At 38.7% G+C, this 14019-nt stretch overlaps 1 protein-coding gene across 8 annotated transcripts in view; it reads right to left on the bottom strand.

Annotated features, from left to right (window-relative positions):
* MYO5A (myosin VA) overlaps nt 1-14019 on the bottom strand; it is a 232841-nt gene that overhangs the window by 53003 nt on the left and 165819 nt on the right. For all 8 annotated transcript variants that reach the window (XM_001926768.7, XM_005659595.3, XM_013992979.2 and 5 more), the window contains exon 25: nt 9110-9223. In XM_001926768.7, the coding sequence (XP_001926803.5) occupies nt 9110-9223 (114 nt within the window). The remainder of the gene's footprint in view (nt 1-9109; nt 9224-14019) is intronic.

Raw genomic sequence — 14019 nt, 5'->3', positions numbered from 1 at the left:
AATAAATAAATAAAAGGACAAGTTAGCTGCTCTTATTAAAATTTATTTATTTATTTATTTTTTAATAGTAGATCAAATTAATTTTCATCTCTCATATGCCAGATACCCCCATATGTCATCAATCCCATATAATCATCACAGTACCACTCTCAAGGTAGCTACTATTATTATCCCTATTGAACAAAATGAAGAAATGGAGGATCAGAGATTATACAGGTTGGTAACTGCCCCTTCAAGATGCCACAGAAGAATAGAGAATTTAAAATACAATCTCACTTTATAGAACACGATTATTTTTTTTACTAAGAATTAAATGTCAACTACCAAAACTAGTTCTGTGAACAAGCGTAAAAGTTGCCTGCTTAAACAGTATAATCTGAGGAACATTAAAACACTGTCCTGGAGTTCCCGTCATGGCGCAGTGGTTAACGAATCCGACTAGGAACCATGAGGTTGCGGGTTCGGTCCCTGCCCTTGCTCAGTGGGTTAACGATCCGGCGTTGCCATGAGCTGTGGTGTAGGTTGCAGACGCGGCTCGGATCCCGCGTTGCTGTGGCTCTGGCGTAGGCCGGTGGCTACAGCTCCAATTTGACCCCTAGCCTGGGAACCTCCATATGCTGAGGGAGCGGCCCAAGAAATAGCAACAACAACAACAACAACAACAACAAACAACAACAACAACAACAACAACAAAAAAAAACCACTGTCCTGACCTCAAAACTTTACCTATCACTGTATCCTGCCAAAGAGCGTGGATTTGCCATATGAACTTACTTTTTGAGGTTATGGTCTTGCCTCCAGATAGTCCTTGTGAAAGAGAACCAAGAATACCATAGTTGGGCCAGTATATGAAGCTACTTCCATCCACTGGCATGTCAACCCAAGTCAGACTGTCAGATTAGCTGGCATGTGGTTCTCAACCCTAGCTACACATTATAATGATTATTTATGGATAGCCTGAAAATATACAGCTGCCTAGACCTCACCTGTCCCGCTTGAAATTCTGATTTAACCAAGCTGAGGTGACACATGGGCTTGAGAATCCCTGAGGCAGCTGGGTAATATTTAAGTGTGTATATCCTTAAACTAGAAATCTATGTTTAAGAATTAATCCTACAGAAATACTTACACAACTACACAAAAACATATGGGAAAAGATGTTCAATGCAGTATTTTTTGTAACTGCAAAAACACTGAAAAGAACCCTAATGTCAGTCAATAGGAGAGTTACTTAAATAAATTATGATATAGCCAAACTATGAAATATTTTGTAGCTGTTAAAAAGAATGAAGTGGCTCTACATGAGTAGATAAACATGTTCTAGGTAAAAGTATTAAGTGAAACACATAAGTTGCAGGATAGTATCTATATTATGATCTTATTTTTGTTTAAAAAAAACCCCAATACATATGACTTTTAAATACACCAAGTACATGGCACATGAAAATCTAAAAGGCCACCAAGGCCATCTTAGGGAATGGGCGGTACCATGGGAAAGTTGCATTTCCTACTTAATACATTTCTATATTTAAATTATTTACAGGAGTTCCTGTCCTGGCTCAGTGGTTAACGAACCCAACTAGCATCCATGAGGATGTAGGTTCAATCCCTGGCCTCACTCAGTGGGTAAGGATAAGGTGTTGCCATGAGCTGTGGTGTAGGCCAGTGGCTACAGCTCCTACTTGACCTCTAACCTCAGAACCTCCATATGCCGCAAGTGCAGCCCTAAAGAGACAATAAACAAATAAATAAATAGTTTACGATGAACATGCACTACTTTCATAAATAGGAAAAATCATTTTTGAAAAGGTGAAATGCTAGAATAAATATGTTGAGATCAGAGAGAAAACTAAAAAACCAAAATATACATTGCCCTTAATAAACCAAAAGATGACCTAGTAGCACTTAAAGGTACATGAAAAAGTTCTAAAAACAGAATCACAGTGATAGTATAAAGACATACGAATTAAAGCTAAACAAAAATGGGAGGATGGGACTGGCACATACACACTACTACATATGGAACAGATAACTAACAAGGACCTACTAAATAGTACAGGGAGGTGTACTCAATGTTCTATGATAAACTTATATTGGGGGAAAAAGAGTGGATATATGTATATGTATAGATGATTTACTTTGCTATAAACCTGAAGCTAATATAATATTGTAAAAATCAACTATATCCTTGAAAAATTTTTTTAAAAAAAGCTTAGTGGGAGTTCCTGCTGTGGCACAACAGGATTGAAAGTATCTTGGGAGCACTGGGATGCAGGTTCAATCCCCAGCCCAGCACAGTGGGTTAAGGATCCAGCATTGCCATATCTGCAGCTTAGGTTGTAACTGTAGCTCAGATCTGATCCCTGGCCTGGGAAATCCAGATGCCATGGGGCAGTCTTAAAAAAAAAAAAGCTTTACTACTTATTAGAGAAATGCAAATCAAAACTACCAGTCAGAATGGCCATCATTATTAAGTAAGTATACAAAAAACAAATGTTAGAGAGGGTGTGGAGAAAAGGGAATCCTCCTATTCTATTGGTGGGAATGTAAATTGGTACAACCACTATGGAAAACAGCATGGAGGAACCTCAGAAAACAACATATATAGAACTACCATACAATCCAGCAATCCAACATACATAGAACTACCATACAATCCAGCATTCACTGAAAAAGATACATGCACCCCTCTGTTCCTTGCAGCACTATTCACAATAGTCAAGACATGGAAACAACCTAAATGTCCAATGACAGATAAATGGATTAAGAAGATAGAGTACATATACACAATGGAATACTACTCAGCCATAAAAAAGAACAAAATAATGGCATTTGCCACAACATGGATGCAACTAGAGATTCTCATACTAGGTGAAGTAAGTCAGAAGGAGAAGACAAACACCATATGATATCACTTATATCTGGAATCTAATACATGACACAAACAAACCTATCTACTGAAAAGAAACAAAATCATGGACATGAAGAACAGACTTGTGGTTGCCAAGAGGGAAGGGAAGGGAGTGGGAGGGACTGGGAGATTGGGGTTAGTAGATGCAAACTATTGCATTTGGCATGGATAAGCAATGAGATTCTGCTGTATAGCCCAAGGAACTATATCTGATCACTTGTGATGGACCACGATGAAGGATAATATGAGAAAAAGAATGTATATATATATACATATATATACAAAACCAGGTCACTTTGCTGTATATCAGGAATTGGCAGAAATTAACTATATCAATTATAATTAAAATTTTTTAAAAAATAAATTAAAAATTGGCTCAGCTGATAGACCAATAGTTGTATTTCATTATTGTTTTAATTTACATACCTTTGAGGTTGAATAATTTTTATATTCATTGGCAATTTTTGGTCTTTTGTGAATCCTTAAGAGTGTCTAGTTCAGTATTAACTCAATTCTTAAAAAAACATCTAAGAAGAATCAACTAAACTAAGAAGTGGGGCATTTATCTACAAACTAATTAGATCTAGACTTTTTCTAACTGTCCATTTTTATAATGCTCAGATTAATAAAAAGTTTAGGTATATGATCTTTACCATAAAGTATGTCCTAACTTAGCAGAACAGAGATAACACTCTGTCCTAACTTAGTAGAAAAGAACTGAACACGAAATTACTGCTAAATTTCATTCATATAAAAACTCATTTCTATACATCCCATAAATACTTATATTTTAGCATTCCATCTTATGTATTTTAATGTTTGTTATTTATTAATGATATGTGTCCCTGAAACTGTTAACTATTTAATCCTTTTTTCATGCTCTAAAATAAGCCTTCATCCTATGATTGAACATAGTATTTCATTCATTGTACCTAAAATGTCATCATTTGGGAATCATTCCTGTTAGCCTTGATGGGACATTTTTGTTGAAAAGGAATCTCTTATTAAAAGAGGGAGAAGGGAATTCCTATAGTGGCTCAGCAGTTAATGAACCCGACTAGCATCCATGAGGACGCAGGTTTGACCACTGGCCTCACTCGATGGGTTAAAGATCTGGCATTGCTGTGAGCTGTGGTGTAGTTCACAGATGTGGCTCAGATTCTGCATTGCTGTGGCTCTGGTGTAGGCCAGTGGTTAGCTCAGATTGGACCCCTAGCCTGGGAACCTCCATGTGCCGCGGATGCGGCCCTAAAAAGCCAAAATAAATAAATAATAAAATAGGGAGGGGTAATTCTTTAGATATCAGCTTATTCTACATAAAGATTAGTTAACTGCTATAGACAAGAACAAAATTCTGCAGACAGGAATATTAAAACAGGAGATGGAAGAACACAAAAATGTACCATCTGACAATTGGAAAATTGTTTGAGGCATAACAATGACTAGTAATTATTTAAGAGTCCTCCAAATGGTGCCCATTCTCATCCCTAATGACACGTATAATTAGAGAGATACTGTTCTCTCTAAATCACATGAGCAAGAAGGAAGATTGGGCCATCGGGCTCAGAGAGGTATCTGGGGTTTTGTTTTGCTTTCCCTCCTCCCCTGGTAAGGACTTTGTCATTCAGGGCTTCTCCAAGAAAGTAAAGTATTAAAACTGATCTAAAAAATAACGACAGTCCTTGATTTGAGGAAAATCAGGAGGAAAACAGAACTTATTCACAAGATTACTATAACAGGCCTGGCAATCAGTCTTTAATTATTGCTAACTATAGCTTAGAAAGTTATGGTGACACTCATTGGATTTGATAGGTGTAAGGAAGCTCAAGAGCAGAAGCTCAAGAGCAGAACTGGGGTAATTAGTCAATGACCAGGAAAGCTGTGTGACACAGCAGGGAGAAGCAATGGTTCCAAAAATATATAACCCCAGACCATGAAGATGCTGGAAGTAAGGGAGAGCTGCAAAGCAAGCAGAGCTGGCAGGTGGATTCTCCAGAGAGAAAGAGCGATGGATGTGCCATTGCGACTTGTGAACAACAAATCACAGGTCTGGCAAAACTGGAGAGATGTTAATTCTTTTTTTTTTCCCTTCCTTAAATCAAATTTTGCTGTTATCACATGACTGAGGTTGAAATTCTGTGTTACAAAACAGTCTATCTACTTTAATTTTTTTAAAAATTAATTCATAAATATGAGTGATTCTATTATTTTCCTGACACTGGATTCTTTTTTTTTTTTTTGTCTTTTTGCTATTTCTTTGGGCCGCTCCCCCGGCATATGGAGGTTCTCTGGCTAGGGGTCAAATTGGAGCTGTAGCCATTGGCCTACGCCAGAGCCACAGCAATGCAGGATCTGAGACGCGTCTGCAACCTACACCACAGCTCACGGCAAAGCCGGATCCTTAACCCACCGCAAGGGCAGAGACCGAACCCGCAACCTCATGGTTCCTAGTCAGATTTGTTAACCACTGCACCACGACAGGAACTCCCCTGACACTGGATTCTTAAAGAGCTACTTGGGAATACTACACATGGGAGTTGAATGTTTTCCTTTAGTTTGTAAGGGGCAATTTGTAAGCTTGGCCTTTACAGAGGTAGTTGCAGGAAGAAATGCAAACCTGGAAGTCTTAAGTAATTAGAAGTATAAAACACTGGAGTTCCCATTGTGTTTCAGCGGTAACAAACTCAACTAGTATCCATGAGGACATGGGTTTGATCCCTGGCCCTGTTCAGTGGGTTAAGGATCTGGTATTACCATGAGCTGTAGTGTAGGACGCAGACATGGCTCAGATCTGGTGTTGCTGTGGCTGTGGCATAGGCTGGCAGCTGCAGCTCCAATTCAACCCCTAGCTTGGGAACTTTACCCCAAAAAGATTTTTTTAAAAAAGTATAAAGCACAGTCATAGTCTTAGTCTGATATGTCTCTCCTGCCCAACCTCATTTCTGATAATCTCTATTTTTCTATTACCAGCTATATAGATTTCCACCTTTCTGATCCTGACCACACCCACTCAGAATTGTAGGGTGGTCACAGGAAGCCTGTTTATTAGAGAGAAAAACTTTATTTATTGAACACTTACTATGTATCAAACACTATTGCAAGTGTTTTATAAAAAATTAACTCATTTATCTTCAAAACATGACCATAAAGTAATATAACAGCATTAAAACTTCCACAGATAAGCAGTTCCCGTCGTGGCGCAGTGGTTAACGAATCCAACTAGGAACCATGAGATTGCGGGTTCGATCCCTGGGCGTTGCTGTGAGCTGTGGTGTAGGTTGCAGACGCGGCTGGGATCCCGCGTTGCTGTGGCTCTGGCATAGGCTGGTGGCTACAGCTCCGATTAGACATCTATGCTGGGAACCTCCATATGCCGCGGGAGCGGCCCCAAAAAAATAGCAAAAAGACAAAAAAAAAAAAAAAAAACTTCCACAGATAAGGCACAGACAGACTGAGGCTAAGCTTATGGACTCGGTCCCAAGGAGAGTTAGTGTTGTCTGCCACATGGTAAAGACAGAACTCCTAACCAAAACCAGCCACAACCAGCCACATTTCAGACGCATGCACTTAGTCACAAGGAACAAGCATGACTTGTTCAGTCAACAGTTTTCCTCATTATTGAGATAAGACTTCCGGTACACGACCTACTGCTGGTGGTCAGGGCATGTGATGGACACTAAACAGTATTGTGATTTCTGGAACACAAGGCATATTTCATAATTCAAAAAAAGATGAAAAATGTCTTAAACCCTGCTCTCATCTATCTCTTTTTTTAATGATTTTTATTTTTTCCGTTACAGTTGATTTGGGATGTTCTGTCAAATTTCTACTTATAGCAAAGTGACCCAGTCATACATATATATATATACTTTTTCTCCCATTATCCTCCATCATGTTCCATCACAAGTTAGTAGATATAGTTCCCTGTGCTTTATAGCAGGATCTCATTGCTTATCCATTCCAAATGCAATAATTTGCATCTATTAACCCCAAATTCCGATCCATCCCATTCCCTCCCACTCCCTCTTGGCAACCACAAGTCTGGTCTCGAAGTCCATGAGTTTCTTTTCTGTGGAAAGGTTCATTTTTCTTAACTTGAGAAAAGTCTTGACAGAAAGCAAGTGAGACAAAAAGGTTACTGCCCCCGCCCCCTCAAATCTGTAAGAATCTGGAGAAAACGCAAAAAGAATAGACACCCTGACAAAAACCATTATTAGTAAAATATAAGGTAAATAATATAAGAGTTTTTTAGTTTAAAAATGTAATGTGCTCAATCAAAACTACCAACAAGAGGCCTCTTTTGGTTTAAAACAGAATAATTTGCAGCAAACACACCCTTTTGTCCTGGCTTTCCCCTTCCCATGTAGGAGATGCTCAAGTGGTGTTATTAAAATATTAAATATTTAATTAAAATATTAAAATAGACAGTCTATAAGTACACTTCTCTCTGACTTGTGGGGGTGAGTACTTCCATGAAGACAAAGACGATGCAATCCTAAAACCTTCATATCCACTAGGGGCTCAGAAGCTGTGATTTTGAAATCTTCAAAGTCCAACTTTGTGGTAGTCTCCAAAGATGGCCACCAACAATTCCTCCTAAGGATTCTTTCCTCCTATTAAGAGATAGAATCTGTTCTCCTCTCCTGAATCTAGAATAGCCTTGTAATTTGCTGTGACAGTAGCAGAATTGACACTGTGCCAGTTCTGGGCCCAGTCCTAACAGGTCTGACATCTTTTGCCCTTGCAATATAGAACCCACTCACATGGAAGGAAAAGTCACATGGAGAGACCCAAAGAAGAGAACCTCACACACCAACTGAAAGCAGGGAGATACCCCAATCAAAACCAAAGACTGTGAGCAATAATAAACTGCTGTAGTTTGAAATCACTAAAGTTTAGGAATGGTTTGTTGCACAGTAATAGATAAGCTAAACAACCTCTGTCCTGCTACCTACTGGCCGTACTGCTGTATCAATGGTCCCCAGCCTACTGTTAGCTGTAGACAGAAACAGAACTGGAGAATTGTGTAGAAGCCTTGAGGGGGAGGAGGCAAAGTGTGGAGCTCTAAATAGGCCTCAGAATCCTGGCTTTGCCACTTACAAGCTGTGAGCCCTCTTACATGTATGATTCCAATTACAAGACATTACAACTATATGACACTTTTCTTTAAAATGAACAGAATGAGATGGAGGAACTTCTCATTCCTAAGGAGAACTAAGAAGAGAAAGGAAAGAGTCATTCCATTTTCTTCAGCTGCTCTGCCAGAAGCAGTCTTTTTCTGACTTGGCTGTTTTCTCAGAATATGACATAAAAATAGAAGAGTTGTCCTGAATTACCCATTATAGAAACTAATATTTGAAAAGAAGGTCTGAGAATTGGTTTGAGAACAATCAAACTTAAAGCCACTGTATTCTTGGAGGTACAGTAATATGTCATTTCTATTTCATACCATGTAACAAAAACCAGTCAGATTTACAAGCTGTTTTTCATGCATTTTTGTGGGACAGAATTACATTGGTATGAACTGTCATCAAATAGGTGGCAGTTCTGCATTGGTATTTATAATACTGTAGGACAAAAGGACTTACTTTTAAAATAATTTACCTCACTCTGAAATAAATTCACAACAGGCTTTTTTTTTTTTTTTTTTTTTGCACATAGAATGTGAAGGTGTACAAGGGAATTACAAAAGGGAAAATCTGGTCCTCAAAGTTACATTAAAAATTAAAATTAAGGGAGTTCCCATTGTGGCTCAGCGGGTTATGAACACAATTAGTATCCATGAGGATGTGGGTACGATCCCTGGCCATGCTTAGTGGGTTAAGGATCAAGCATTGCAGTAAGCTGTGGTGAAGGTCACAGATGCAGCTTGGATCTGGCATTGCTGCGGTTGTGGAATAAGCCACCATCGGCTCCCATTTGAGCTCTAGCACGGGAACTTCTATATGTTGCGGGTGTGGCCATAAAAAGCAAATATAAAATAAAACAAAATTAGATTGTTTTATTGACAAAAAATATATGCAGTAAATATGTGTGTACACGGATAACTATGTACCTTTAAGTCACTTAAAAAGAATAAATAGTATTAAACAACTATTACATTTATGTACAAATGGGGTCCTCTCTGCAATGGAAATGTTCTCTGTTAATAATGACATGGACACATCTAACTTTTATTGATAGTTATCTAAAACGTACCTCTGTCCTCGATGGAATGTCTTCAGTTTCTGCAATTTCAGAGCTAAAGGTGTATTCAGACTCATTGCTGCTATGAGTGGAATCTGTTCTCTTGTGTCCAGGCTTGGGCACATTCTGCAAGACAAATAAGCTGGTTATACTTAACACAAGATAATTCAATAATTCAACTAAGCACAGTTTAGACAGTATCTATCTTAACTCGGTTCTAATCCTCACTCACTGATAAAATGTTCTCATGCCCAAACAATCTGTTCCACATCTTAGCAAACCCTTATAAAAGGGCCACCTGAGCGCCTCCAAGAAAGAAAAAGAAGCACCAGGAGGGCATGACAAGCACAGTCACAAAACCAAATACTCACACAAAAGTCATCTGCGATTATTAGCAAAGTCCCCTTTGGACTTTTCAAATTGTTACTGTCAATCTCTCCCTTTACATGTTTGTTAATACTTTCTATATGTATTCAGGCGCTCCTATAATGCTCCTATGTTGAGTGAACATACATTTACAACTGTTACATCTAAATTTGGATTGATCCTTTTGTCATTATGTAATATCCTTTTGTCTCTTGTTATAGTCATTGTCTTAAAGTCTATTTTGTCTGACTCCTGACACCCTACCTCTCTTTCCATTTCCATGGAATGCCTTTTTCTATTGCCCCGACTTTCAGTCTGTGTGTGTCTTTAGAATGGAAGTGAGTCTCTTGCATATATATCTATGTCTTGTTTCTATTATCCATTCTGCCACTCTGTAACTTTCGATTATAACACTCAGTCTATTTATATTTAAAGTAGTTATTTAGAGTTATATATAGTTATTTATGTACTTTTTGCCATTCTGTTAGTTGTTTTCTGGTTGTTGCAGTTCTTTTTTGTTCCTTTCTTCTTTTGCTTTCTTCCCTCATGATGTGATGACTACCTTTAGTGTTATGTTTAGATTACTTGCTTTGCTTTGTGTGTGTGTGTGTGTGTGTGTACATATGTACATGTGTTCAGGTGTGTATCTTTTATATGTTTGTAGTTACAATGAAGTTCATATAAACAACAAATAAGGTTCAATTATATACAATCATTATTTAAAAATAATGCTCCCAAATTCAAATGCATTGCAACAACCACACATTTTTAGTTTCCCCTCCCATAATCAATGTCTTTGCCATCATATATCTTTTTGCTTTGTGCATCCCTTAACTACTTCCTGTGGCTATAGATCATTTTACAAGTTTTGTCTTTTAACCTTTCTACTAGCTTTACACATGGTTGATCTATTACCAATACTGTATGTTTACCTTTGTCAATAATATTTTTCCTTTCATAATTTTCACATTTCTAGTTGTGGCCTTTTCTGCTTAGAGAAGTCCTTTTAACATTTCTTGTAAAGCTGGTTTAATGGTCCTGAATTCTTTAGCTTTTGCCTGTCTGTAAAACTCTTTTTATCTTTCCTTCAAATCTGAATGATAGCTTTGCTGGGTGGAACATTCTTGATGTAGATTTATTCCTTTTATCACTTTGAATATATCCTGCCACTTCCTTCTGGTCTGCAGTTGCTGCTGAAAAGTCAGCTTATGGTTGCTTTTCTCTTGCTGCTTTTATATTTCTCTATTTTTGTTGTTGTTTTTTTGCTTTTTAGGGCCACACCCACAGCATATGGAAGTTCCCAGGCTAGAGGCTAATTCAGAGCTGTAGCCACCAAATTACACCACAGCCCATGGCAAGGCTGGATCCTTAACCCACTGTGCAAAACCAGAGATCAAATCTGCATCCTCATGGATACTAGTCGAGTTTGTCACCACAGAGCCATGATGGGAACTCCTTATCTTTTTTTATTAAATATTTTTATTTGATAAAAAATTATTTTTTATTTTAAGTTATTTTATTTTTTATTTTAGAAATAATATAAAATTATATAATTAATCATTACAGAAAGATTATAATGTAGCAAGTGAACTTATCTCATATTCCTGCCTCTTAGAATCACTATCAATAGTCTAGAGTGTATTATTCTAACTTTTTACCTATAGGATTTGTGTGTGTGTTTGTGTGTTTTGTTTGTTTGTTGTTTCTTTCTTTTTTTTTTTTTTTTTTTTTTTTGCTTTTTAGGGCTGCACCTGTGGCAAATGGAGGTTCCAATTGGAGCTACAGAGGCTGGCCTATGCCACAGCCACAGCAATGTCAGATCTGAGCTGCATCTGTGACCTACACCACAGTTCATGGCAACACCAGATCCTTAACCCACTGAGCAAGGCCAGGGATCGAACCTGTAACCTCATGGTTCCTAGTCGGATTCATTTCTGCTGCACCACAATGGGAACTCCTTGTTTCTTTTTTTTTAATGATTTTTATTTTTTCCATTATAGTTGGTTTATATCCTCTTTAATTTTTACCATTTTAATTACAATGTGCCTTATAATTAAAGGTGTATGGACCTCATTGGGCTGTGGATCATTGGGGTGACCTTGTTTGGAACTCTCTGTACATCCTGGACCTGGATGTCTGCTTCCTTAGTCAGAGACATTTTCAGCTATTATTTCTTCAAATACGTTCCCTGACCTTTTCTCTTTCTCTTCCCCTTCTGGGACTCCTACAATGTGAATGTTATTATGATTGACGTTGTCCCAGAGGTCTATCTTAATCTGCCCTCATTTTTTAAAAATTCTTCTTTCTTTTAGATGTTCTAAATTGGTTATTTCCAATACTCTGTCTTCCAGTTCACTAATCCATTCCTCTGTATCATATAAGCTGTTTTTGATTCCTTCCAGTACATTTTTTATTTCAGTTAACGTATTCTTCTGCTCTGTTTGGTTCTTCTTTATATCTTCTAATTCTGCTAAGCTTCTCACTGTGTTCATCCTTTCTTCTAAGTTCATTGAGCATCTTTTTTTTGTTCTTTTTTCTTTTTAGGGCTGCACCCAAGGCCTATGTAGGTTCCTAGGCTAGGGGTCTAATTGGAGCTACAGATACTGGCCTAGGCCAGAGCCATAGCAATGCCAGATCGGAGCCGCATCTGCAACCTATACCACAGCTCATGGCAACACCAGATCCTTAACCCACTAAGCAAGACCAAGGATCAAACCCGCAACCTCATGGTCCCTAGTCAGATTCATTTCTGCTGTGCCACAATGGGATCTTCCTATAGAGCATCTTATGATCACTACCTCAAACTCTTTTTTGGGTAGACTGAGTATCTCCATTTCATTTAGCTCTTCTTTGAGGGCTCTGTCTTGTTCCTATGTCTGCAATCTATTCCTCTATTTCCTCATATTGCCTATTATTTGTGTTTCTTCCTATGTATTAGGTAGGTTGTTTACAGTTCCCAACCTTGGAGAAGTGGCCTTATAATGGAGACAGACTACAGGTCCACTCTTTTTGGTCACCAGATCTAAATGATCTACGGCTGCCCCCTATGTGGGGTGCAGGGGCCCTTCTCTTGTGGAAAGGATGACTACTTGGATGTACTGGTAGGTTGGGCTGGCCCTCAGCCTGCTTGGCTGCCAGCTCCTGTCTCGTGCAGTGATGGCCAGCCAGCTGGTGAGTGGGTTTAGGTTCTGGTGTGACAGGCAACATGGCCTGGGGTGTATTTCAAGGCTGGTCCCAGCATCCTGATGGGTGGTCAGTTCCCAGGGTGGCTTGATAGGGGTGCTCAAAAGGACCTGGGGCTTGTGCTAGCCCACTATGAGCTGGTAAGCCTCTGGCACTTAGAGGCTAGAGGAAGGACTCCAAAAAGGTGCTTGTCAGCAGCAGTGTCCTCATGGCTAGAGCTCCCCAAAATGGTTGCAGTAGTGTCTGTGTCCCCAGGATGAGCTCCAGTGGCTTCGTGCCCTCTGGAAGGCTCTGCAAGATTAGCCAGTGGGTTTGAACCAGGCTCCTTTCAAATTATGGCCTCTGCACTGGATCTTAAAATGTGTGAGATTTGTATGAGGCCTTTAAGAGTGGAGTTTCTGTTTCCTAGATCTCTCTGTACACAAGGCCCCACTGCCTTCAAAATCAGACATCTGGGGACTCATATTCCTGGTGCAGGAACTCCAGGCTGGGGAGCCTGATGTGGGACATGGAACCCTCGTTCCTTGCAGAGAACCTCTGCAATTATGTTTATCCTCTGGTCTATGGGTCACCTACCTGAGGTGTGGATCTTGATTATCCTATGTCTCCACTCTTCCTACCTATATTGTTGTGGTACCTTTTTTTATTTCTCTAGTTGTGCAAAGTAGTTTCCACTCATCTTCAGGTCATTCTTATATATTGCTTTGTAAATAGCTGTAATTTTGGTTGCCCATGGGAGGAGCTGAACTCAGGATCTTCCTATTCTGCATCTTGGCCACTCCCCTCCAAATTATTTTCTGCTTAAAAACACATATTTCAGGGCATTTTTGGCCATTTGTGTCATTAGGATATGTTTAAGGCCAGTAGTTGGAAGAACAAGATTGCTGGGGAACTCTTTGTTTCCTGATAGCAGGAGAAGTAGAACAGGAAGGATGTGCAGAACTATTAAAAGTACAAAAAGCATTTTGCAGATGCAAAAGTATACTTGAAATAGATAAAATAATTTATTACAAATAGGGGCCAAATTTTATTTTTCTAGGAATGTCTTTGAAATATAAAAACTAGTAGAGAAATACTTGACTATATAAAACATTTGTTTTATAGGCAAATTTTACATTGCCATTCAATACATAAAACAAAGTTCAGCAACGTTGACTTTTGACTATCTTATAGTCCAGTCTTCAAACTGTTTGACTTTACAAAATGTTTATGAACAAAGTGATATGATTTTTGGGATATGCTTTAAAACAATGTGACCCACTGGATGGGGTGGGATGGAGAGACAAAAGGGAACAGAAGCATATTGACTATTTTGGAATTGAGTGATGGATACATGAATCACATGGGGGTTCATTCTGCTATTCTACCTAGTG

Source organism: Sus scrofa, chromosome 1 (genome assembly GCF_000003025.6).
Source record: "Sus scrofa isolate TJ Tabasco breed Duroc chromosome 1, Sscrofa11.1, whole genome shotgun sequence".
In the NCBI taxonomy this organism is placed as follows: domain Eukaryota; kingdom Metazoa; phylum Chordata; class Mammalia; order Artiodactyla; family Suidae; genus Sus; species Sus scrofa.
This window is presented reverse-complemented; position numbering and strand designations above follow the sequence as displayed.